Source organism: Schistocerca nitens, chromosome 9 (assembly GCF_023898315.1).
Source record: "Schistocerca nitens isolate TAMUIC-IGC-003100 chromosome 9, iqSchNite1.1, whole genome shotgun sequence".
Lineage (NCBI taxonomy): Eukaryota > Metazoa > Arthropoda > Insecta > Orthoptera > Acrididae > Schistocerca > Schistocerca nitens.
Window position 1 is genome coordinate 475,189,167 of NC_064622.1, and position 27,889 is coordinate 475,217,055.

General features: G+C 45.7%; 1 protein-coding gene across 1 annotated transcript in view; it reads left to right on the forward strand.

Annotated features, from left to right (window-relative positions):
* The window catches only part of LOC126204362 (diacylglycerol lipase-alpha-like), a 392,827-nt gene that overhangs the window by 85,716 nt on the left and 279,222 nt on the right, over positions 1-27,889 (forward strand). The window contains exon 3 of the mRNA XM_049938737.1: positions 19,468-19,645. Coding sequence (XP_049794694.1) covers positions 19,468-19,645 — 178 coding nt within the window. The remainder of the gene's footprint in view (positions 1-19,467; positions 19,646-27,889) is intronic.

A 27,889-nucleotide genomic window follows, 5' to 3' on the forward strand; every position in this document is an offset into this window, starting at 1 on the left:
CGAACGCTTCATTCTCCGTTATATCCGTTATACAGGTAAGCCGCCTGTAAGTGCTGGAATGCAAACTGAGAACTTCATGGCTAGAGCCAACCTGATTCCGAAATAAACAGACGAAAAAGAGCTGTAATTCTGAGGCAGTGACACTGCTTCCCTCTTTTATTTGCTCGTTTTTCTTCTTCTCCGCCGTCTACGAATCCCATTTATCATGAGCTCCCCTCTGCAGCAGTCCTGCCATTTAGCAAGAAACTAAATGCAGTAAACAGCAGTGGCAGATTCATTTATCTCGCCTTCCGCTGCAGTCCGCGACAGGAATTCCTTTCGTATGACCTGGACGAGAACAGCTTTAACTGCAATCCGTCATCCGGCCCCACTGGTGTCGTGGCTCTAAGCCTGCGTATACGGGCCGGCCGAAGTGGCCGTGCGGTTAAAGGCGCTGCAGTCTGGAACCGCGCGACCACTACGGTCGCAGGTTCGAATCCTGCCTCGGGCATGGATGTTTGTGATGTCCTTAGGTTAGTTAGGTTTAACTAACTAACTAATGACCTCAGCAGTTGAGTCCCAAGTGCTCAGAGCCATTTGAACCATTTTTTGAACCTGCGTATACGGATCAGTTAGGAAAGCTGAACGATGCAGTTACCTCGGCGTTCTTCGAAGTAACTTCTGAGAAGACGTTATTCATTCTCTAAAATTAAAGAAATGCAATAGGAAGTCATAAAGCCTTATTTATCACAGCTCAAAAATAAAGCTACGTATGAAAATCAACAAAAGCAATATGAGGATAATGGAATGTAGAGGAACTAAATCAGACGATGCTGACATCGAGTATAGACTTAAGAGTTACGAAGTCTTTTCTGAAAGTATTTGTGTGGAGTGTAGCCATGTATGCAAATGAAACGTGGATGATAAACAGTTTAGACACGAAGTGAACAAGTTTTGGAATGTGGTGTTACAGAAGAATGCTGAAGATTAATTGGGTAGATCACACAACTAACGAAGAGCTACTTGATAGAACTGAGGAGAAAAGAAATTTCTGGCACAACGTGGGCAGAAGAAGGGCTCTGTTGGTAGGACACATTCTGAGACATCAAGTTAGTACTGGAGGGAAGCACTGGGGAAAAATTGTAGAAGGAGACCGAGAGATGAATACAGTAAGCAGATTCGGAAGGACGTAGGTTGCATTAGTTACTCGGAGATGAAGAGGATTGCACAGGATAGAGTAGCATGGAGAACTGCATCAAACCAGTCTCTGGACTGAAGATCACAACACAATCAGTTTGTTGTCTATCTGCACGTACATGTTTACACTCATGGTACACAGTGAAATACCCGCGGCGCAGTTCCGTAGCAAGCCGCGAGAGGAGCCCACGAATAAAACAGAGAATGGTGCGGTAGTTGCGCTGGCTGGTTGTGTTAATATCACCGCCTGTCAAAAGCCTGAATAACCGCCTTCTGCAGGGCGGACAGCCGTGAGACGTGCAGGAACAGAGTCAATGAGTGTCTGCAGGGTAGCGACAGGGACATGGAGCCGTGTCTACTCCGGTGTCGTGGACAGTAGCGTCAGGTCTGGGATCCAGGGCGTGAGTAGCCAGATGGGGATGGTCCCACAGATTCTCGACTGGGCCGGGGATTTTGGTGGCCAGAAGAATGCAGTAAGACCATCCTGGTGCTCTTCCAACCACGTGCGTACACTGTGAGAGCTGTGCGACATATTGTTTCGTCCTCCTGGTAGATGCTACGCTGCCGAGGAAAAAGCAGACTGGACGTTGGGCAGGACATGGTCCACAAGCATAGATGCAAACTTATGTATATCATCTGTACCTTCCAAATTGAGATATCACCCAGGGAGTGGCACTTAAACATTTCCCAGACCATAAAGCTACGGCCTGGACCGTCCCGATAATTGTTGATGGTGTGATGAAAGGTGCAGAAAAGCAGGGCAGTTCTACAAATGCATTAGGGGGCTTATTTGGAGCAAGGAGGTGCCACAGAAATCCAAGGGAATTACATACCGAACCTACTTTGTCCCCATATTGGCATACGGAAGTGAGACATGGGTAATGCACAAAAGCGACAAAAGTAGAATACAGGCTAGTGAAATGAAGTTCCAGAGGAGCAGGTTGAGTGTAACAAGACGAGACAGATTGCGAAATGTGTATGTGAGGGAAAGACTAAAGGAGGAACCAGTACAGGACAGGACAGAAAAATCAAGACTGCAGTGGTATGGACACATGAAGAGAATGGATGAGGGAAGAATTCCAAAGAGGATGTTTGATCTGCAACTGGAGGGGAAGAGGCCCAAAGGAAGACCAAGAGATAGATGGGTGAAGGGAGTAAAGGAATGTGTGACGAGAAGAGGAGAGAACTGGACGAAGGTGGAAGAGGGGGAATGGTGGATGGACAGAACACGATGGAGAGGCTTGTGTTCCCGACAGACCCAGCCAGTGGCTGGAAACTGTCCAAGATGATGATGATGATGTAAGACGTCGTGGTCTCCTGACCTTCATTGCTTACATATTCCGCCCTCACAGTCATATTCCGCACATCAAGACACGACATTCGAGCCCAAACTCGATAAGATAAAGTCAATTTTGTATGAATTCATGTAAACGATATGCAAATAACTAGTAAATCACAAGTGCGCACCGAGACTGAAATACTCGAGGCTGGCGTACACATACACATTCAAGACACGACAGTCGCAGGGGCTTTTAGTTCGGGAGAGGCAAACAGCATGCCACGGGGCCGGTCCCTTCAAAGGACAAGTCAACCTATCTACGTTGGCTGGCGACCGACCATAGAGCAGACACCGTTTGCCCGAGTCAAAGGGAGAATGAACCCGTGTTCGGCTGAAAAGCAAATTCCGCTACATTGTGTGGGAGCGCCGAGCCTACGTATTATTTACAAACATAGCACGCAGTTTCAGAGGTTTTCACAGGGAGACAGCAAACGCCAAACGCCGATGCTACAGATTTCCGCATTGGTCGTCTTAAACGGAATGTTATTCTCCCATTTTAGAAGAGCAAAGCTGATTGGCAGACGATATTCCTGACTCCTTGAGCTGAAGGAGTAATGGAAGAGACCAAAAGAGATACCCCTTCATGTCTGGCATGGAGAGGGGCCGTTCCGTTGTCGCTCTTGGAGCGAGAACACGTAACGAGAGCGTTTGCGCTCATACGTGTACTCAAAGAGCGAGGAACAAGTCTCTCCTCAGTACTTCACTGGGAGAGCACCTCTGTCGAAAGCGAATCAGAGTGCGACTCTGTATTGAGTCCTTGCGATTAAGCATTGTTCATTGTTTTGGCCGCCACACTTATTGTGCGGTGTGAACGGACAGAATTATAGTTAAATGGCTGCAAGCGAACTTTTAAGTAGCATCGCGGTGGACTGGTTATCTGACCGGTGTACCACGCCAAAAGTTAGACCAGGGGCGAATAGGAGTCCTTGACTTCATCAAGGTGTAGGGAGAGTTTGATTGGCGAAGGTCAATCCAGATAGAACGAGAGTTATCTTATTTGTCAGCAGCGAGCAGCGCAGACAGCAGTCATCGCAGCTTACGGTACTGTGCGCTACAGCTCTTGCGAGCCCCATATTTCCTCCACAACAGTACACTTCACTGCATTTCACATGAAACAGCCTCGACCATACCTAGCAACATCCTAATAGATAATTATTCAAGTTGAGTAGGCGCAGCTCTCAGCCATTCTGCCAAGTCAATAACAATCTTAAACTTTCATAGCGTGTAGTCGTAGACTCACCTCAGATGATGTTGCCCGCAGCTGGCAACGAAACGTCAGGGAGAAGTATTTCTACTATTGGACCACGGCCTCTTAGCCCGGAAGTTTCAGTTACTGAATCTTAAATTTTGTATAGAAATTTCATTAGCGAATCCTATCCTTAAGAGGTAACTTCACATTCCGAAAAGAACCCGGAAATAACTTGTTCAGTTCATAACTAAAAGTGCGATTGTGATTTCTCAGAATTTTTGTAAAATAAATAATAATTTTCGTTAGCTTCATGTTTTTCTTACACTAACTAGCACTACTCCAGTACCCAAGTATCCCACTCGTTACGTAAGAAATTTTGTGAATTTTTGTGTCTTTTCCTTACAGCGGACGACTCCAGAAGATATTTATTGCTGAAAGTTTTTCAGGTATTTCTCTTTAGAACGTTAGGAGCGTCTGTCTGACTTCTGTAGTAGTGTGGGGGTGGAAATTGCATCTTGCAGGAGCCACAGGGTAAAGGGTACATCTCAGATTAATCCGTTGCGCAGAATGACAGAATAGCACCCACACGCTCACAATGGGTGTTTGCTGTCTGCCCAATGGAGCATAAAAAGCGATTCATAGGAAAATGCCACACGTCGCCACGTAGTGAACGCCAGGCGTGTGCGGTACTGGTGTGCAAATTCCAGCCTTCGTCGCTGATGAAGAGCAGTCAGGGTGGTGCGTGAGCTAAGCGTCTGCTACGGAGGCCCACACGCACCAAAGTTCTCTCTACAGTCATTGCCGAGACAGTGTTCCACGTCTGTTCACCCGGACACATCTCGGCAGCCGTCGTTAACCCCTGTCACCTATGGCCCTGAAGCGCCACAGCTACCACGCTGCCGGTTTTCCAGAGCGTCAGTTCGTAGTAATAGGCGGAAAGTCATCGAGTGAAACAGAAGTAATGTCCGGCGTTTCCCAAGGAAGTGTTACAGGACCTCTATTCTTCCTGATCCACACTACTGTCCATTAAAATTGCTACATCAAGAAGAAATTCAGATGATAAACAGGTATTCATTGGACAAATATATTATACTAGAACTGACATGTGATTACATTTTCACGCAATTTGGGTGCATTCATCCTGAGAAATCAGTACACAGAACAACTACCTCTGGCCGTAATAACGGCCTTTATACGCCTGGGCATTCGAGTCAAACAGAGCGTGGTTCAAATGGTTCTGAGCACTATGGGACTTAACATCTATGGTCATCAGTCCCCTAGAACTTAGAACTACTGAAACCTAACTAACCTAAGGACAGCACACAACACCCAGTCAAACAGAGCGTGGATAGCGTGTACAGGTACAGCTGCCCATGCAGCTTCAACACGATACTAACAGTTCATCAAAAGTAGTGGCTGGCGTATTGTGACGAGCCAGTTGCTCGCTCACCATTGGCCGGACGTTTTCAATTGATGAGAGATGTGGAAAATGTGCTGGCCAGTTCAGCAGTCGAACATTTTTTGTATCCAGAAAGGCCCGTACAGGACCTGCAACATGCGGTCGTGCATTGTCCTGCTGAAATGTAGGGTTTCGCAGGGATCGAATGAAGGGTAGAGCCACGGGTCGTAACAAATCTCAGATGTAACGTCCACTGTCCAAAGTGCCCTCAATGCGATCAAGAGGTGATCGAGACGTGTAACCAATGGCACCCCATACCATCACGCCGGGTGATACGCCAGTACGGCGATGACGAATACACGCTTCCAATGTGCGTTCACCGCGATGTCGCCAAACACGGATGCGACCATCGTGGTGCTGTAAACAGAACCTGGATTCATCCGAAAAAATGACGTTTTGCCATTCTTGCACCCAGGTTCGTCGTTAAGTGCACCATCGCAGGCGCTCCTGTCTGTGATGAAGCAACAAGGGTAACCGCAGCCATGCTTTACATGCTGATAGTTCATGCTGCTGCAAACGTCGTCCAGCTGTTCGTGCAGATGGTTATTGTATTGCAAACGTCCCCATCTGTTGACTTAGGGATCGAGACGTGGCTGCACGATCCGTTACAACCATGTGGATAAGATGGCTGTCATCTCGACTTCTAGTGATACGAGGCCGTTGGGATCCAGCACGGCGGTCCGTATTACCCTCCTGAACCCACTGATTCCATTTTCTGCTAACAGTCATTAGATCTCGACCAACGCAACCAGCAATGTCGCGATACCATATACCGCAATCGCGATCGGCTACAATCCGACCTTTATCAAAGTCGGAAACGTGATGGTACGTATTTCTCCTCCTTACACGAGGCATCGCAACAACGTTTCACCAGGCCACGCCGGTCAACTGTGTATGAGAAATCGGTTGGAAACTCCTCATGTCAGCACGTTGTAGGTGTCGCCACCGGCGCCAACCTTGTGTGAATGATCTGAAAAGCTAATCATTTGCATATCACAGCATCTTCTTCCTGTAGGTTAAATTTCGCGTCTGTAGCACGTCATCTTCGTGGTGTAGCAATTTTAATGGCCAGTAGTGTATATTAACGACATAGGAGACAATCTGAGTAGCCGTCTTAGTTTGCAGATGATGCTGTCATTTACCGTCTTGTAAATTCATCAGATAATCAAAACGACTTGCAAAATGATTTAGATGAGATATCTGTATGGTGCGAAATGTGGCAATTGACCCTTAATAAGGAAAAGTGTGAAGTTATTCACATGAGTACTAAATCAGCTAAATTTCGATTACGCGATAAGTCACACAAATCTGAAGGCTGTAAATTCAACTAAATACTTAGGGATTACAATTACAAGTAACCTAAATTGGAACGACCACATAGATAATATTATGGGTAGAGCAAACCAAAGACTGCGACACATTGGCAGAACACTTAGAAGGTGCAACAGGTCTACTAAAGAGACTGTTTACACCACGCTTGTCCGCCCTATTCTAGAGTATTGCTGTGCGGAGTGGGATCCGCATCAGGTGGGACTGCCGTTGGCACCCATCTACATAGGGAGAAATGATCATCAAGATAAAATAAGAGAAATCAAGGCTCGCACAGAAAAATTTAAGTGCTCGTTTTTCCCGTGGGCCGTTCGAGAGTGGAACAGTAGAAAGACAGCTTGAAGGTGGTTCATTGAACCCTCTGCCAGGCACTTTACTGTGAATAGCAGAGTAATCACGTAGATGTAGACGTAGACCGTGCACGGTATACTTTAACTAGGGCGCCACGGAAACGGTGCACAAATTTAGCCGTTTCGGAAATGTTTCCATCCTTAGCCTGAAATCCAATGATCGCGCCTTTTGGACATCAGATAAATCGCTTCGTTTCCGCAGTACGATAAGGACTGCGCTGTTTCCCACGTACCTCCCCCACCCACTACCCAAGGCACACACGCGCTTTATCTACCATCCACTCCTAGTACTGCCACCGACCGTGAGTGCGTATTGACGTCGACTCGAGACGATGGTCATCTCCACGTGACTGGACCGTGTTCAATGCTCAAAAGAATTAAATCGTCACTTATTTTAAACCACGTTAGTTTTCCCCATTGCGACGAAGAAGTTGGAAATTTGGCTCACAGGCTCCTGCAGCCTTCTTCTGTAACGGTGCAAATCGCGTGGCGTCCTGCCACGTAAGCCTAGGTCTCGACGACCCTTCAAACAACAGGCTGTAGACACAGGCAAGAGTTCAAAAGTTCATGTGACGGGTAAGCTGGGTTAATAATGTTACATTAAGACCACATTTTGTCACAATTGTGCCCAAAGCCACCGTGGTCCTGTCACATGATTGGAAGGTGATGACATCGCCCTCCCCCCCCCCCCCTTTCATACCCACGTTTCACCCCTTCTTTTGACACTTCTGTTGTGATGCAAATCGGAACCTGGAATCTCGTGATTTTTTAGTGGGTAACCGAGGAAAACATTACAGACACATTATTCGATGAAACTCTAGCTCTGAAGGGAATAGTGAAATATCTAGGGGTAACCTTGGATGAGAAGCTAATTTAGACCCCTCACATTAAGAGCATCTGCTCCAAGGCAAAAAGTACGCTAGTGAGTACTAGGAGGGCTTGTGGCAAAAACTGGGACCTAAGCCCCTGGGTTATGCACTGGATATACAGCACAGCGGTTGGACCTAGGATTTCCTACGGGGCCGTAGTGTGGTGGAAGAAGGTAGAACAGCGGGTTGCTGCTAAGGAGCTTGCTAAGGTGCAGAGATTGGCCAGCTTAGCCATAACCTGTGGAATTAGCAGCACACCAACCGCTGGAATGGAAGCCATGCTGGATGTGCCTCCACCTTTGGGTCAAGATGGGGGCAGCAGCTGGGACACACAGACTTAAAACGCAAAAACTGGGACTCATTCGAATATCCAGAATCACACACTATCATAGTGATTGATGTAAATATAGGAATGGATGGGTAAATGCCTGCCGACTATATAACAACTCCCAACTGCTTCGACAAGTCTTACAACATAATAGTTGGAAGTAGCAGTGGGAAAAAACAGTTCGACGACGTATGGGGGACATCGTTTAGTTCACCGATGGGTCGAAAACAGACCAGGGCGTTGGGACAGGGGTGTACCGGGTTCAGCCAAGACTGGAAAGCATCTTCTCTCTAGGAAAACTGGCCTCTGTATTCCAAGCTGAAATTACTGCAGTCAGGGCATGTGTGGAGGAGAATACGCGTAGGTGCTACAACGACCGTAACATCTACATCTATTCAGTCAGCCAGGCAGCCCTGAAATCATTCGCAGCTCCTGCAACAAGATCTAAGATTGTTGCAGATTGTCACAGGGCTCTGGTGGAGCTAGGGGGAAGCAATAGGGTAAATCTAGTGCGGGTCCCTCGCCACTCAGGGATCTGTGGCGATGAACAAGCCAATAGAGTGGCTAGGATGGGGGCAACAACTCCATTTTTGAACCGGAACCTGTCCTGACAATGACCAAGGCTATGGCCAAATTTCAACTACAAAACTGGCTTAGGAAACAGCACGTAGGATACTGGACCAAGGTCCATAAACAAAAACATGTTAAGGTAATGATGCCCAAGCCATGTTTTAAAAGAAGCTTGTAATCCTGGTACTGAACAGGAAAGAGATCGAACTCATGACTGGACTGATGACCGGACACGGGAATTTCAAAAAGCACCTACACACAATGGGTATAACGGAAGAGGACCCTAGATGTAGGATCTTTGATGAGGGTAAAGAAACTGCATCACAGCTAATCTTCGAATGCATGCCATTGGAGAGTAAAAGATACAGAATATTCGGGACAACTAGATCTGAAGAAATTGTGTCTAACAAAAAACTAGTAGAGGGACTCCTTGTACTATTTAAGGGCAGTGGCTGGCTTGACTAGACAGGCAGGGAGCGATACCGCACAATAAACCTAGTTTCGGTGCCGGCAGTGGCGGGTCAGACCTAAGCTGTTTTAGCTTCCCTGTTAAAATCAATCAATCACTCAAGCTGAGTTAATAACGTCACATTAAGACTAAATTTTATCACAATTGTGCCCAACGCCACCGTGGTCGTGTCACATGACGGAAAGGTGGTGACATCGCCCCCTACCCTTCATACCCACGTTTCACCCCTTGTTTTGACGCTTCTGTGATTGAGATCGGAATCTGGAATCTCAGTATCGAAATCACGTGATATTTTTTAGTGGGTGACCGAGGAAAACATTACAGACACACTACCGCTCAAAATCGACGCGAAAAGATCTCAGGGGGTGGCATGAAGGGCATCAATGAAACCACCCCTGCTCTTCGGGCGAAAACGACAGTTTGCAGTTCTGTGTCCAACATAACGTCTCTCCTGACAACACTTAACATCGCTGACAATCCCCTGACGATTCAACCCGGCTGCTGGGAAATTGTGGTGCTGCAAACCCATCAGATGTGATATGATTCCTTTGCAGTTTAGCGTGACGGCAATTTCCACATGCCCGCAAAGAGGTGCTACAGCAACAGCATTGCACTACTCAGATGAAGATTTTCCAAGGGGTTGCCTTTCTGTAGCTGCCTAGGAAACAGTCAAGAGTTGTCTCTGTAGAGGTACATTTTCAAAGTGCTCAACAAAGTTCTCGGATGGCATCGAGGACGTTGTTGTGCTGGGGTCTCAGAGGAACCTTTTGCTGTTTTATTCATGCATGTGTCAATATCCGGCAATGGGTGAGTCGCGCAACTAACGTATACCAAAATATGGGTTTCTCAATTAAAATCCTGTGTGAAATTGCTCTCTCTGAACTGACAGTCATATTTGAGTGTGTACATAGGTACGGCCTACGCTTACCTTTCTCTCATGGACGAATAAATATAAGCAGACAGTTGAGAACTTAATTTATTGATACCAAATTTCATTCATGAAATGTGGGGTACATAGCAACAAAACAGCCTATCGTTTTGAGTCTAACTATTAGCTGTATTACTTCACAATAGCAGACCCTTCTGATCATTCCACAATCAAAACGAAGGATTTTCATAATGTCAGTTTTGAAATGGCGCTTCTTGATCACGATACAACATCATATAGACACTAAGCTTTGGTGCATTTAAACATTTTCACTAAAATGGAAACCATACACTTAATGTCGGTTAGTGTCTCCGTCTCTCTCACACATCTTCCCCTTTTTTAAAAACGTCTGTGTTGTTCTACACACTGCCAGCTTCGCATGACAATTTTGCACAGTGAGGAATATATATTTCAGCTATGATTTTTAACTTACCATTATAATGACTATTGCTCATACATACAGTTATGATGCCCTTAAAAATGAATTTCAACACCAAATAAGTAACGTTCTTAAATAACAATTTTATTTAAGACAAAACAGTACTCAATTGCTTTGTGAAATTAAATCTTTATTTCACTTTCTCAAACAAATCAAACTTGAAACTTGTTAACCAATGTACTTCATCACAAACATAGTTCACTGTCTTTCAAAGACAATTAGGTACACATTCTGCATCTATCTGCTTTTGTCTGGGCAAAGATTGTCAGCGTTCTCACTACATGAGCCAAAATAGACCGTAATGTCTTTATCTGTAATACAAAGTGATTATCAAGTGAAAATTCATGTTTCATGTCGGCCAGTCAAATTCACTCTCTCTCTCTCTCTCTCTCTCACACACACACACACACACACACACACACACACACACACACACACACACACACACACACGCACGCACGCACGCACCTTCGATAACAATGAAGTAAGTCGAATTCTGTGGGCATACGTATTGCATCACTCGTGAAATAACGTGCTTCACCCACATCTTGATGCCACTTGCTCATAGCCCTGACGAAATCATATGCATTTCATGAACAAAAGTTATCTGCTAATGCAAAATACCACAAAGCTGAGCCATGTGTTTTTTTTTTTTTTTTTTTTTTTTTTTTTTTTATGGGACTCAACTGCTGAGGTCATTAGCCCCTAGAACTTAGAACTAGTTAAACCTAACTAACCTAAGGACATCACAAACATCCATGCCCGAGGCAGGATTCGAACCTGCGACCGTAGCGGTCTCGCGGTTCCAGACTGCAGCGCCTTTAACCGCACGGCTACTTCGGCCGGCGCTGAGCCATGTGCAGCTTCCTATGCACAGATATTCTTACTACTTTCTGGAACAATAGTTCCCAGAAAAAAAAAAAAAAAATCTTCCAGCATAACAGTTGGCACAGAACAAAATATATGTACAAAAAGAGGAATTCATATAACGAATGATATATTGCTTAATCACAGCATCCACTCACTGTGTTATATTACACTTAGCACTGAAGTAAGATATGCAATGCATGGACAGCTGCTGTGGCTCCAGCTGTCAAAAGCAGACAAAAACAAGCCCAACATCAAATACTGTTAGAATTAATTATCATACACTGGAACATTAGAATCAGGAGCGAATCTTACATTCTACACGTACGAAAAACTGCCAGGAACGGACATCCACTGGCTACCTCGCGGAAATAGTTTGGAAGACTTTACTATCACTGGCGGGTTAGAATGTGAAATAAATTATCTTTTGTGCTTCCCTCAGACTGATACTTTCAGCATACACACCAAACGCAACTTTTAAAAATATCAAAGAAGCAGTGTGCTCGAAGTTCCGTTTACAACGCGAGACGTTTACCACTCGATCACGAGCAAATATAGCAGTGGAACGGTTCCAGCGGAAGTCTCTTCCTCCAGAAATTTCCGCGTGATGCAATGTTAAAAGTAAATGCAGACTGACCGACATGGTATCCTGAGGGGTGGTCATGTTTATTGTCACCTGAAATAAACAACGCGGATTTGGCCTCTGTGCAGGGTGCCAGATACCAGGTCTTACGCTCATTAGCCAACCAGGAAATGTCAATACGTTTCCTGTTTATTAATCATCGGAGACCAAATACGAATACCTTCAGATCAAATGATACCTTTGTCTCTTCAGTTAATATGTTGAATGACATTCAGTGCCAGACTTTTTATTGGAAGGAATGATCTGACATGGAAATGGTTTGTTATGAAACCAAAACCGGTGGTAGCCAAAAATGAGTATCGTCACACTGTCAATTGGTGTGTATGATGTCCAGTTAGCAAAGGTGAAACTGCAGATCCAAAGGCCATTATTGGGTACACGACCAATTCTAGGACGTTTCGTGTCACTTACCAGCTGTTTTACCTCTAGCAACATTCTCTTAACATGAGAAGCAACAAGTCACAATGTATTTTGTAGTCCCCCTATAATTTAGTTGGACGTGAATCTTACAGCTTGTATGGTCGTGATCCGTGAAACATTTTTGTTCGCCGATGTTTCTTCCAGAGTTGGGTTGGACGGCTTCAGAGGTGCTCCTGGTTCTTCTTTCCGGGGCAGCAAGAAGAATTCAGAGCACCTCTGAAGACGTCCAACGCAGCTCTGGACAGAACGTCGGGAAGAGCAAGTGTCCATTGTATCCCCCCCCCCCCCATAACTGGCAGAGTAAGCCTCTTCACAGGTCAGTGACAGGTAAGGGAAGACCGCCGTCAGAAGGAGCAAGTCTCTTGAAGAAACCAACCACCAGCTGAAAACAGTTTGTCGGACAGCTGATAAGGACATTGGGAGAGTGATCACCGATTCATCCAGACTTATTGTTTAAGAGTAAATTGTTTACTTTGTCACTAGTGTTTAGCGCATAGGCGTCCAAAGGGGAGGGGGGGGGGGGGTAAAAAGGGCACTTGCTCTTTCCGAAATCTGGGATACGAACGTTTTATTCATTATAGAATTCAGTATGTCTAGCAGCAGTGTCACTCTAGCAGTCACTAAGCACTGACCAGCCAAAACGTCATGACCACAGCCCGCGTGGTGGTGCTGCAGGCACGTGACGCAGTAACAGATGTGTGTGACGCGGGCGGGAGATCACTCTGACGAAGATACGGACTGCAAATGGGGAAATCCGTTGAGATAAGTGGCTTTGACAAAGGGCAGTTTATTATTACGCAGGTGCAGTGAACGGATATCTCGAAAATAAAACGGCGAATCTGGTCCAATGTTCACGTGCTACTGTCGTAAGCATCTACGAAAAGATGTAGAAGGACAGTGAAGCTACCAGTAGGCGCTAAATGATTGGACGTCCATGACTCTTCACACCGAATGGGGCTCGGAGGCTTGCCTGCTGTGTAAAGTGGAATACATGGTGATCTCTACTGAAAGTGCACAATGCTGATGGACGTACAAGTGTTTCAGAGCACGCATTGCATTGTTGAACACGGAGCTCCACACGAGATCATCCTTTCGGGTTCACGTGTTAACGCAAGGACATCGTCAACTGCCCGCATCTCGTGGTCGTGCGGTAGCGTTCTCGCTTCCCACGCCCGGGTTCCCGGGTTCGATTCCCGGTGGGGTCAGGGATTTTCTCTGCCTCGTGATGGCTGGGTGTTGTGTGCTGTCCTTAGGTTAGTTAGGTTTAAGTAGTTCTAAGTTCTAGGGGACTTATGACCACAGCAGTTGAGTCCCATAGTGCTCAGAGCCAACCATCGTCAACTACGATTGCAGTGGGCACGGGACCATCGGGATTCGAGCCTAGATCAGTGGAAACGTGTCGACTCTTCGGGTGCACCACGTTTTCGCTTCGCTAGGTGGCTGGTCGACTCCACAGACGCCGCCATCGATGTGAACGAATATTCGAACCGTGAAGCGTGTTACGGACGCATGCAGCTGCGAGGAGTCTCCTGCTGTGGGAGACATTCTCTTGAGCTTGCATGGGACCTTCTGTGGTAACTGAAGACACGTTGAGAATTGAAAAGCACGTGCATCCCTTCCTGCTTGACGTCTTTCCCGACGGCGGTGTCATTGTCCTCCCCTCGGAGCTAGAACCGTAGTACAGTTGTTTGAGGAGCGTTACAGTGAACTCACTTTGATGTCTCAGTCACCAAATCTGCGTGATGTACATCACTATATGGCCCAGTCAGCGCGTATGCAAATCAGCAGCCCGTTATTACATGACCTGTGTGTATACATATAATGCCATATAGCTCCACAAACTACCGTCAAACTGTTGCATTCCCGATACGCATAATTATTGATGAATTTCGTTCCAAAGACGGACGAACAAGCTATTAAGCAGGTGGTCGTAATGTTTTGGCTCATCAGTGTAAAACATGGGTTTCTGCAGTTATTACACTGTTGCCGAGCGGGGTCGCCGAGCGGTTTTAGGCTCTACAGTCCGGAACCGCGCGGCCGCTACGGTCGCAGGTTCGAATCCTGCCTCGGGCATCGATGTGTGTGATGGCTTTAGGTTAGTTAGGTTTAAGTAGTTCTAAGTTGTAGGCTACTAATGACCTCACATGTTAAGTCCCACAGTGCTCAGAGCCATTATTACACCGTTCAAGGCGGTTTCGGCACAGTCTTGCAATTTGAATGGTTCATAGCTTTTACACAGTAGAGCCTAAATAGTGCCCCAAACACTTCTCTGTTGCTCCCACGGGCAGCCGCTGTTTAGCTTTCGAAAGGGACCACTCCAACACGCCGACTCGCGGATTCGGTCGACGTTTCCCAGAGCAACATAAATAATGACTGCAGCATAGCTGCCCCTTATCAGCAACCGAATCTCGAAACGTACTCGCAACAGTACTTTGCCGTTTCTCTCTGGACAAAGAAGACGCTCAAAGGATTGCTTGTCCTCCATACAGTTGTACACTTACGACCTGTTATTGTACGCTCTGACGAACATTGCTATTGTATTCGAGGAGTGTTCAGTAAGTAATGCAAGAAATTTTTTCTGAAAGGAGGCTGGTTTTATTCGGGATTGCAATACACAATATTATTCCCCACTGTTTTGGCTACAAATTCCTATTTTCTCGACATAATCTCCGTTCAGTGCGACAGCCTTACGCCACCTTACTGCGACAGCCTGTATGCACGCGTGGTGCCACTGTACCTGTCGACATCGGAGCCAGCGTCTAGCTGCATCAATAACCTCCCCTGCTTCCAGTGCAGTGCATTCTTCACTGGACCAAACAGATGGAAGTCGGAAGGTGCGAGATCCAGGCTGTAGGGTGGATAAGGAATAACAGTCCAGTGGAGCTTTGTGAGCTCCTCTCGGGTGCGCAGAGTTGTACCTTGCACTGTCATAGAGAAGGAGAAGTTCGTTTGCATCTTTGTGGCGACGAGCACACTGAAGTCTTTTTCTTAAGTTTCCTGATGGTAGCACCGTTGCACCATGAGGGTCGATATCAAAGAGAGTAACCCGTCCAGAGTCCCGGGGGCAGTCGCCACGGCTTTACTGGCGGAACGTGCGGCTCTGGACTTTTTCTTCAGAGGAGAGGTCGTGCGGCACCACTTCAACGACTGCCGTTTTGGTTCCGGTTTGAAATGATGAAACCATGTTTCATCGCCTGTGACGATGTTCGGCAAAAAATTGTCGCGATGCGCCTTGCAACGCGCTACCAATTCCGCACACACAATCCTTAGTTGTTCTGTGTGGTCTCCTGTTAGGCGGCGGACACACACCTTTGAGTACCCCATCCGATGAACGAATGTGCCGGAACTACCAGTAGAGAAGTCCAGTCGAGCAGCGATGTATTTTATTGTGATTCGTAGATCACCAAGAACGAGAGTGCCCGCACGTTGCAGTATCGCAAGAGCCGCAGCTGCGTGCGGCCAGCCGGCAGCCGGATGTCGGAGAGGTTTGCTCGACTTTGCTGCGATGATGACACACGCCTCGTCTAACGGTTCACCGTGGTTTTGTTCACTGACAGATGTCCGTAGACATTATGCAAGTGACTATAAATATATGCGATGCTCTTATTTTCCGCTAGAAGAAACTCAGTAACAGCTCTCTGCTTGGAACGCTCCTCTGCTGCAGACTCCATTTTGAAGACTACGCTTAGCACCACCACTAGTCGGAGCTTAATGAAAGTGTAGGGGCTGAAGCGGCAATATTCAATAATGTCCCACAACAAATTCGCATTTTTTCAATTAAAATTGGCCGAGAAAAATGTGTTGCATTACTTATTGAACGCCCGTCGTACAATAGGGGTGTATTGACAGAAGTGCGGTAGCGTTCTCGTTTCCCACGCCCGGCTTCCCGGGTTCGATTCCCGGCGGGGTCAGGGATTTTCTCTGCCTCGTGATGGCTAGGTGTTGTGTGCTGTCCTTAGGTTAGTTAGGTTTAAGTAGTTCTAAGTTCTAGGGGACTTATGACCACAGCAGTTGAGTCCCATAGTGCTCAGAGCCATTTTTTATTGACAGAAAAGCAATAGTCAGAAAGAGAAAATATTATTTTCTGTACTGGAAAGGAAAGGAAAATAGCATGAAATTTCACAGTCGAAAAGACGTCCTCTCCAGGAATTTAGACCGTTTCAACCTCCATGGGTTGCAACGCAGCACAACACACAGTCTTATGAGCTAGGAATCCTGCAGTCCAATTGGCCTGGTGCTGGATAATGTGTCAAATTTGGGAGCAGAGAACCCCTTTGGTTGAGTCCTAGGCTTTTAAATGTCGGACCTATCGGCCAGTTTTTCTGTGACATGTTACTTAAATTTATCTAGTCAAATGTTTAGCTTTCAAAATACATTTTGCTATCAGCTCTGATTATGCCAGATAACGATGAGAAATAGACGGTATGAAAATAATGTAACACATTCATTAACGTTTGTAGATCTGAAATTTTCAAGAGGAACTAAGTGTTACATGTCATACTGAGGTACATTAAATTTTATATACTTATCAATCTTAGTTCTTAAGGCATCACGCACTCTCAAACTCATCTAATGAAATAGACTGATGAGGTAAAATCTTATGACTATTTACTTAAGAGTGCTGGTCCACCTATGGAACGCAGTCCAGCAGAGATCACTGGTAGTTCTCGGGAGGTATGGGACACCACAGGTGTAACCACAGGCCACGCAGTTACCGTAAATTTTGTGCTGATGGTTTGCGGGAGCGAAGCTGTTGCCAGATAGCGTCCCATACGCGTTCGATTCAGTCGAATTTGGTGACCTCCACAGCAACGATAGTTAACTATCATGCTCCTGAAACCATTGTAGCTTTATTCCCTCCTGTTGGAAGATGCTATAACCATCTGGAAGAAATGAAACATGAGGTGATGCAAATGTTTGGTACTAATATTCGGATAGTTCACATCCGTCATGGTGCCTTTGATTACTACCACAGGTGCCACTGAAGCTCAGGGTCTACATCTTTGGAATGACGGATGTTTTGAACAATCTTTCGCCTTAATGATGACATATCCGGACATAACATCAACGGAGTGTACAAGAAACTTGATTCATCCGACCAGATGAGATGTTTTCAATTCTTCACGGCCCAATCTCTATGATTCTCTGTCCAGTGCAACCGTGATAAATATTGTTGTTGAGTCAACATGGGAGCACGTAGCAGTCATCTGCTATGGTGCCATGTGTGCAACAGTGTGCGCTGAATGGTGTGCTCTGAAACACTTGTGCCTGTATTGTCTACATCTACATTACACTCCGCAAGCCACCCAACGGTGTGTGGCGGAGGGCACTTTACGTGCCACTGTCATTACCTCCCTTTCCTGTTCCAGTCGCGTATGGTTCGCGGGAAGAACGACTGCCGGAAAGCCTCCGTGCGCGCTCGAATCTCTCTAATTTTACATTCGTGATCTCCTCTGGAGGTATAAGTAGGGGGAAGCAATATATTCGATACATCCAGAAACGCACCCTCTCGAAACCTGGATAGCAAGCTACACCGCGATGCAGAGCGTCTCTCTTGCAGAGTCTGCCACTTGAGCTTGCTAAACATCTCCGTAACGCTACCACGCTTACCAAATAACCCTGGGTCGAAACGCGCCGCTCTTCTTTGGACCTTCTCTATCTCCTCTGTCAACCCGACCTGGTACGGATCCCACACTGATGAGCAATACTCAAGTATAGATCGAACGAGTGTTTTGTAAGCCACCTCCTTTGTTGATTGACTACATTTTCTAAGGACTCTCCCAATGAATCTCAACCTGTTACCCGCCTTAATAACAATTAATTTTATATGATCATTCCACTTCAAATCGTTCCGCACGCATACTCCCTGATATTTTACAGAAGTAACTGCTACCAGTGTTTGTTCCGCTATCATATAATCATACAATAAAGGATCCTTCTTTCTATGTATTCGCAATACATTACATTTGTCTATGTTATGGGTCAGTTGCCACTCCCTGCACCAATTGCCTATCCGCTGCAGATGTTCCTGCATTTCGCTACAATTTTCTAATGCTGCAACTTCTCTGTATACTACAGCATCATCCACGAAAAGCCGCATGGAACTTCCGACACTATCTACTAGGTCATTTATATATATTTTGAAAAGCAATGGTCCCATAACACTCCTCTGTGGCACGCCAGAGGTTACCTTAACGTCTGTAGACGTCTCTCCGTTGAGAACAACATGCTGTGTTCTGTTTGCTAAAAACTCTTCAATCGAGCCACACAGCTGGTCTGATATTCCGTAGGCTTTTACTTTGTTTATCAGGCGACAGTGCGGAACTGTATCGAACGCCTTCCGGAAGTCAAGGAAAATAGCATCTACCTGGGAGCCTGTATCTAATATTTTCTGGATCTCATGAACAAATAAAGCGAGTTGAGTCTCACACGATCGCTGTTTCCGAAATCCATGTTCATTCCTACAGAGTAGATTCTGGGTTTCTAGAAACGACATGATACGCGAGCAAAAAACGTTCTAAAATTCTACAACAGATCGACGTCAGAGATATAGGTCTATAGTTTTGCGCATCTGCTCGAAGACCCTTCTTGAAGACCGGGACTACCTGTGCTCTTTTCCATTACATTCTGTGATGTGTGGACATGTGACACATTATCACCTACTCGTGGTCTCTCTTTAACTACTCTCGATAAAGGCCCATGACAGTAGAATGCAAACAGCTGATCAGCGACGCTGTTTCTGAGATGCTTGTACCCAGGCACTGGGCCATAATAACCTGCCTTTTGTCAAAGTTACTCATTTCAGTGGATTTCCACATGGGTGGCCCAAATCAACGCTAGCATTAGTCACTATTCGTTCGCGATGCTCTTATATACTTTACCATATCATATGCCCACAACGTCGTTAGGTGGCATTCAGTCTTTTGGTGATCAGTGATCACAATATTTTGGCCCATCAGTTGTATCAAAACTGGGAATTTAACAATTTGGACAAGTTTTGGAACACGCCCTTACCCTTGTATTACTAGCCTAGTCTGACGACAGTGTTCAGAGTGACGTTGGCTGTAAGGTTTGCCCTGGATCTGCCCACAGGTCTGGTGATCTGCAACTGGTGCGTTCTCCTCAGCATCCTGATGACCGTGTGGTGCACGTTCGATGCGGCGGGCCGCTCCTGGGTCAAGATGAAGGAGTACCAGCGCAGTACCAGGGATGCAGACTCCAGGAGGCCCTACCGCCGCTCCACCAGCACCAGCCGCAACTGGAGGCAGAGGTGGGTCAGCCTGGAGTGTACAGTCTAACTAGCCACAACTGGAAACAGACGTGGGTGACGCTGGACTGTCCAGTGTCAGCTTGGGCATTCTGACCAGCTGCAAATGGACGTAGATGTGGGTCTAGCTGGTCTGTCCAGCGTCAGCCTCAACTGGAGGCAGTGGTAAGCACGGTTGGACTCTCCAGTACAGCAGGGGCATTATAACCAGCCACAGCTGGAGGCAGAGTTGGGTCAGGGTAGACTGTACAATGTCAGCTGGAATATTCCAATCAGATGCAACAAAGACGAACGTGGGGACGGGCTTTGTGTTGCGCCTCTCAGTAAATGCGCTGTTATGGCATGTGTTACGAAGATGTACTTAAAACAACATGTCAGCTTAACTGACTGTGTCGTTGGTTATTTGTAGAATATTTTACTCATTATGAATGAGTGATGTGCTCTCTTCCAAGGCTGATTGCTGGTAAAGCTACGTTGATGAAATATTGCGTTTAAGGACAGGTGTTGCCGGACAGCTTCAAAATTCTTTAAATATTTGAATCTTGAGCATGACATCGAATCCACAGTGGAGTTTGGGGGTAACTATAAAATTACTTAGGCCTAACCAGAAGATATGCATTACCTTATTCATACTTGTAAGATCAAACAGGCTGCCCTACCTTCAGTGATATGGCAGGTAATGTTCATCTTTATGAGTAACGAAAAATTCTAATCTGAATTAAATGAAACTAAACAAAAACCATGAAGTAATGATTGCACTACTGCCTTGTTGGATTCTATGCTGTATAAAAACAATATCAACACGTCTCTGCTCTTCTTTACCTTGTGCTCTACCCACGACCTCAGAATCTCAGTAACTGCAACTCAGATCCATATTTACAAAAACATTCTCAGACTGTGGCTAGAAAGCTTAAATTTATGAATTTGATAACATCATATTACGTGCACAACACTACTGCACATATTTTCCCAATGATAAGAATAGTACATCAGCTTTCGAAAAGAGTACTGTATACAAAATCACTTGTAGTTGTGGGGAACTCTATGTAGGCTAGTGTGGCAGTGTAACATCCACCCGCTGAAGGAACAACATAGCAGTTGGAGGATTAGAAAAGAAGACTTTACCTTTGCAGACCATCTGATAAATAAAAAGCACAGCTACAAAGCTCAAAATGGAGTCCTACACATTATCAACAAAGAGAGAAATATGAAACATCTTGAAATAATGAAAATCAATTAACATATAGCTATTTGCCCAAACTATCCTGAAACATCAGACACCGGTCCCTTACTTCCACTTCTAACTACAGATACTTCAAATAAAGTCATCAAGACTAATTTGTAATGCATTCCTCATACTTAGATGCGTGTATTGTCTTTATTTCAGGTATTATACTTGCCCTTTAAGTTTACGTTGTACAATAAATTGCAGTTGTTTCGTTTAGCAGTTTAGTCTCTCACTAGTAATATTAAACTGGTTTTAGATGGTATTACTTGTTCCGTCATGCTTCGAAACTTGTCGCTAAAGTTTATTGTATTTTCCTTAGTTCATTTTTCTCATCTGAACAATTGTTTTATTCATCCTGTAGTTCGTTAACTCAATGTACCGTACATTTTTTCTAAGCTAAATTCTTTTATTCTTAGATTCATCCAAATACACTGTAACACACACAAAAAACGACGTAGGAACAAATGGGGAGAAGATCGGTAGATGTGATGTAAATGTACAGACAAAGAAATGATTAGAATTTCAGAAAAAATGGATGATTTATTCAAGAGATACAGCTTCACAGATTGAGTAAGTCAGTGATGTGTTGGTCCGCCTCTGACGCTTGGCATTGATTCACACCGTTGTTGGATGCCTTCCTGAGGGGACATCGTGCCAAATTCTGTCCAGTTCGCCCGTTAGATCGTCAAAATTCGAAGATGGTTTGAGGGCCTTCCCATAATGCTCGAAACGTTCTCAGCAGGCCAGAGATCGGGCGATATTTTTGGCCAAGGTAGTGTTTGAGAAACACGTAAACAAGCAATAGAAAGTCTCGTCATGTGAGGGCGGGCGTTATCTTGCCGAAATGTTAGCCGATGGCGGCTTGCCACGAAGGGCAACAAAACGGAGCGTGGAATATCGTCGACGTACCGATGTGCTGTAAGGGTGTAGCGATGACAACCAACGGCATCCCAGACGATCAGTCCTGGTCGTCGGGCCGAATGGCGGGTGATAGCCGTGTTGGGATTCCACTGCTGTCCCGGGCTTCTCCAGATAAGTGTTCGGCCTGGAATCACATTGACGGAGTAGAATTCTCTTCAGTTATGATTCTCGCTTCGAACTGATCCCCGATGACGTGTCTGGAGACGCCCCTGACAATGGAGGGATGGTCCAGTCTGACGGATCGACGACTATGAGTGATTATCTGGGATGAAATTTCATTTCACAGCAGAACCCCTTTGGTTGTCATTCACAGCACGCTTACAGCACACCAGTACGTCGACGATATTATATCTTGTTACCCTCCATGAAAAGCCATCCTAGGCTTTTAAGGAAGATAAGTTTCTTCTGCTGGTCTTCGTGCCTGCCAAACCCTACCTTGGCCAGCAAGGTCTCCGGATCTTTCCCAACTGAGAAAGTTTGGAGCACTGTGGACTGGATCCTCCAACCTTCTTGAGATTTTGCGCGTCAGTTGGACAGAATTTTGCACGATACCCCTCAGGAGAACATACAACAACTCTGTCAGTCAATGCCAAGCCGAATAACTGCCTGCATAAAGGCCAATAGTGGATCAATCTCTGTCTACCCCTGCAGTTTTTAGCCTCCGCAACTTTCTCTAGAACCATGGAAGTTATTCCCTGATGTCTTCACACATGTCCTAAAATCGTAAATCCTCTTCTTGTCAGTATTTTTCATATGTTCCTTTTCTTCAGCGTCTCTTTAACATTGTTATTCGTTCACCTTCAATTCCATTTATATTCCTGAACATCTGTTTTATTTCTGTCATTGCTTCTTTGGTGTATATATTGTCGCAGAAGAAGCTGAGCAGCACGGTCACCGTGATGTAGTGCTCGTGATACTCTTACATTCCACTGCAAGATCCATGGGTTGATGCATGGCATGACACGTGAAAGTTACTTTTCTAGCGCTGACTGCAGCACATCATCCAGCACGCATAGTCTCCACAAATTCGGATGTGCATCTTCTCATCTCGTCTAGCATAACTTTCGAGCGACCACAATCTACCATTACCTGAGAAGCTTTCAAAAAGTCCAATCCGAGAATGACGTCATGACTACACTCTTGTAAGACGATGAATTCTAAGGGCTATATATGGCCACTTATACCCACACGAATGGTACATCTTCCTGTAGGTTTTACATATTTCCCATTGTCCACCTTCAGCAGAGATGTTTTGGTGTCGACGAATACTGTTTTCTGCAACTGGCGACGGTACTTCACCGAAATGACTGAGTATGATGCTCCAGAGTACACAAGAGCTTGGGCTGGTCGGCCATCCATGAGGAAATCGACGTAGTCTTCTATCATTTTTGTAGTGAACGATGGCGGAGGACTTTTCTCTTCGGCGGCCTCACCTCCAAGGAAAGTCGCACCCTTTAGTTTCCCAGGTTGCGTCGGCTAGGTGATCGCCTGGAGCTTCTAAACGGCGATGGAGACCTTGATCGGCGTGTTGGGGAGCGTCCTCTCCAGCGGCTAGCTTGTGGCGATGGTGACCTACGTCGTCCTGCATCCACATCTTCTTGTTCATCTTCGTCGTCCCGGAGTTGGCCTCGGCGAAGATCGGTCTGCTGTCTTCTGGCGCGGGAGTCATCATATATCCGCCGCTTTTCTCGACAGAAGCGCACCACATGTCCCGCTCGTCCGCAGTGGAAAGATACTGGTTGGTAATCCTGGGTCCTCCAGGCGTCAGTCTTCCTTGGTGCCCAAACAGGTTCCGCACGCGGCATTGTAGGAACGTAACTCCGCCTGGGTCTCGACTTTTCCACCGTTTTAAAGGGAAATGAAGGACGGGAGATTGGGGCCAATGTCTGTTCCACTTCCTCCTTTATGACCTCTTGAAGCTTCTCGGTTTTTTGCTCGCCGTGCAATCCAAGTGCCTTCTGATCTTCCTCTCTTGCTATCTGAGGATGAACGCTTGTGAAATCAGTTGCTTCCTCCATCACAGACATCGATACGACGTTAGGAAGCCGTTCAAACTTCTTGCGTGTAATTCTTTTTTGATTCATTGTCTCGATATACTGGCACCATTTTCTGAAGTCGTCTGCTGTTGAAACCTCCTGCTTGAGACATGTCCTCAACAACGCCCTTCATAAGATGTGCAACCTTATCTTCCTCCTTCATTCTAGGATCCACTATTTACACAGCTACAAGACGTCTTGAATGTAGGTTGCTGTAGTTTCTCCTGGACGCTGTGCCCTGAACTTTAATTTATCTTCAGCCTTGCACTTCTGTCGTTGTGTGTTGCCGAAATACTTGCGCAGTTCCGCCCGGAATACTTCCCAGCTTGTGAACTTCTCCTCGTTGTTCTCATACCATTGCTTGGCAGAGTTCTCCAAGTAGAAAACTACGTTAGCCAAACACAAGAAGTCATCCCATTAGTTAAATCTGGCTTTACGCTCATATACCTTCAGCCACTTGTTTGGATCTTGGCCATCGTCACCAGAGAACCCGGGAGGATGTCTCATGTGGTGACACACAGTTGCTGTCATCGTAACGTCCTCTTTTGTCTCCGACAGATTGCGATCTGCTGAATATGGCTCGAACTCGGGTTTCTCGCCACGTAAACGGCGGCTCTGTCGTGGCCTGATTGGAGCTTCTGTGTCGTCGATAATAAGTTCCAGTACCCAGCGCCTCCACCAGAATAACGTCACCTAGAAGAAGGTGTAGTTAGATGAATGACGAACATTAACTTCACTTAACGAAGGTTTATTCAGCACTTGCACATACAAGAGCGCGGAGCAAACTGCCTCCGGCCAGAACACATGCAATATATATATACAGCTACAGAACATTCCAGTACAATGACTCTTAACATTTGTGGATACTTCTAGAATTTACTCGAACCGAATATAGAAATTAAAATTTTATAGTTCAGGCGGGTTTTGAACTCACGACCCTCCTTCAACAGTTTAGTATCATAACCTCGTTTTTTTTTAATCTCATTTTGTTCGTTTTCGTTCGTTGCATCTGATCGGGGCGGATGTCTCAAGACATCTGTTTCAGTTCGTCGTTGACCCATTAACTCAGTTTTTTTTATTACAGAGGGCAGCAACCCCTCTGACCAAACACGCTGAGCTACCGTGCCGGCATTTTTTTTTTTCGTTATAGTTCATTGCGGACGTCCTCTGATACCCGCTGAAGTTCATTATTGATCCATTAACTCAGTTTTTTTATTACAGAGGGCAGCTAACCCTCTGACCGAACACGCTGAGCTACCGTGCCGGCTTAACCACTACACCACGGCACTATTCAGGTTCCTCTGCTACAATACTGAACAGTCTAGGCGAAGGGCTGTATCCCGGTCTTACAGCCGCGTGGTCTTAGGTGCCTTGTCACGACCCGGTCGGCTCCCCCCCCCCACCCCCTCCCCCCATCGGAGGTTCGAGTCCTCCCTCGGGCAGGAGTCTGTGTGTTGTCCTTAGCATAAGTTAGTTTAAGTTAGATTAAGTAGTAAGTAAGCTTAGGGACCGATGGCCTCAGCAGTTTGGTCCCATAAGGCCTTACCACAAATTTCTAACTCTTTTTCCGTCCGAGCTCATTGTTCTTGTTCTTCCACACGTACTTTAGTGTCTACACAGGCGTGAGAACGCCGTCAAACGACGCTGTACGGACTGTCAGTGGCTCGACAGCAAGCTAGAAAACAGAACACAGCAAGAGGTAACGAAACCTTGCCGTGCTAGTCAATATAAGCAGAAGCAGGAAGTCCGAAAACCGTGTAAAGCCGCGCACGGGGTATGGACACAACACACGGTAGGCTCGGACGGCTGACCACTGAACACACGACGGCTAAGTTGACACCTACTATGTTGGTGGCACTAGTTCAAATCCTGCAAGAGTCCTTTACTTTTCTTGTAGTTTCATCACACAGAATACTCTTAAATAGCATGTGCCATGCAAAATTATTCACAGATAGTCATTTTCGAGTAGTAATTGCATTATTAAACCAGTCATTAAATCACACTTTTCTCCAATGTGTACCCCGTTTGTGGTTCGTATCAAAATTTCGAAGTTTTGGACAGGTGCGACGAGCTCGCAACAGTGGACGAAGTATTAGTATCTGCGGAAGGATTCCGCATGCAGGCGAAAACACTCATTCCTCAAATACCATCCGGAATTAGTGCTAACACGGTAGGCGATGCAAGAGATAGCGAGTAAGACGATTCGTAACAAACGGAATACACATTTGAAGAAAGCTTTCTGTAATTATTGATTTATTAATGAAATTAATACGGTGAAAATGGCTATCTGTGAAACGTTTTGCACGAGGTACACTATTTAATGATAATCCGTACGATTAAACTGAAGACAAAAAGAAAGTATGCGGGCAGGGTTTGAACATGTACATACCTGTAAACCTTAGCAGCTGCGCTACGCTCACTATGTCGAAAAAAATGCTAGAGGTACGGGTATAGAGCTTACGCATAATACTCAAACATCTGGAATTAAATTTTCATTCTGCAGCGGAGTATGCGCTGATATGCAACATCCTGGCAGATTAAAACTTTTTGCCGGACCGAAACTCGAACGCAGGACCTTTGCCTTTCGCGCGGCAAGACTTCTACCGACTGAGCTGTCCAACCACGACTCACGAGCCGCCCTCACAGCTTTACTTCCGCCAGTACCTCGTCTCCTACATCCCAGATTTCATGGAAGCTCTCCTGCGAAACAGGTATGCTCTCAGTGTTTTCCATCTCTGCTGGATTAGGTTGCCCGCGAGATCGTAATAAATTATGTGCCGGACCCCAAACCTTGTTTAAACTCGAACCTCTGTCCCGATGTATTAGTTTTCCAACATGCTCTAAGAAAAAGAGCACCAAAGGGCGTAGTGGGCGTCCGGAGTCGAACCCAGAACCAGCTGTAAATAGCACGATGAGATCAACAGTAGACGACAGACTGGCTGAAGTCCAGGCACCGAGTACACATAACAGCACCTGAAGAAGATAGCTGGATCGGTCGCCAAAACGTTGTGCGTAAAATGACAGCAGCTACTCGGCTGAACGCGTGAGCCAAGTAGTCTTTATAGGTCGCTGTATGCGTGCAAGTTTGTTCTAAGCTGCCACCGATTAAAAAGAAGGAATAGGCCCTAACGCTTTTAATATATTGTATAACAACTTATAATTCAGGTACCATTGTGTAATCAAATGTAAAGCTAGTTTTCCACTCTCAGAGAGCTTTTACGACCAACACGTGCCACGTAAACAGCGCTGAGAGACTGCTCTAATGCTGACAACAGGGCCCTTGTTGTCGTGGTGGTCTTCAGTCCGAAGGCAGGTTTCTGGCAGCTCTCCATACTGCTCTATCCTGTGCAAGTATCTTCATCTTCGAATAACTACCGCAGCTTACAACCTTCTGAATCTGCTTATTGTATTCATCTCTTGGTCTCCCTCCACAATAACCGTCCCCCTCCCCCATCACCACCCATACCCCACTTCACTCCCGTGCTAAACTGGGGATCCCTTGATATCTCAGAATGTCTTCCATCGTCCATCAACCGATCTCTTTTTCTATTCATTTTGTGCCACAAATTCCTTTTCTCCCCAACTCCTCCTGAGTTACATGATCTATCCATCTAATTTTCAGCATTTTTTGTACCATCAAATTTCAAAAACTTCTATTCTCTTCTTGTTTAAACTGTTTATTGTCCATGTTTCACTTCCATACATGACTGCACTCCATACAAATACTTTCAGAAAGGACTTTCTGACACTTAAATCTATACTAGATGTTAACAAACTTCTCTTCTTCAGAAACTCTTTCCTTGCCATAGCCAGTCTACATTTTATATACTCCATATTTCGACAGTCATCAGCTATTTTGCTTCCCAAATAGCAAAACTCGTCTACTACTTTGTCTCATTTCCTAATCTAATACACTCGGCCTCACCTAATAAAATTCGTCTACATTCCATTATCCTTGTTTTGCGTTTGTTGCTATTTGTCTTACTTACTCCTTTCGAGACACTGACCGTTCTGTTCAACTGCTCCTTCAAGTCGTTCGCTGTCCCTGACACAACTACGATG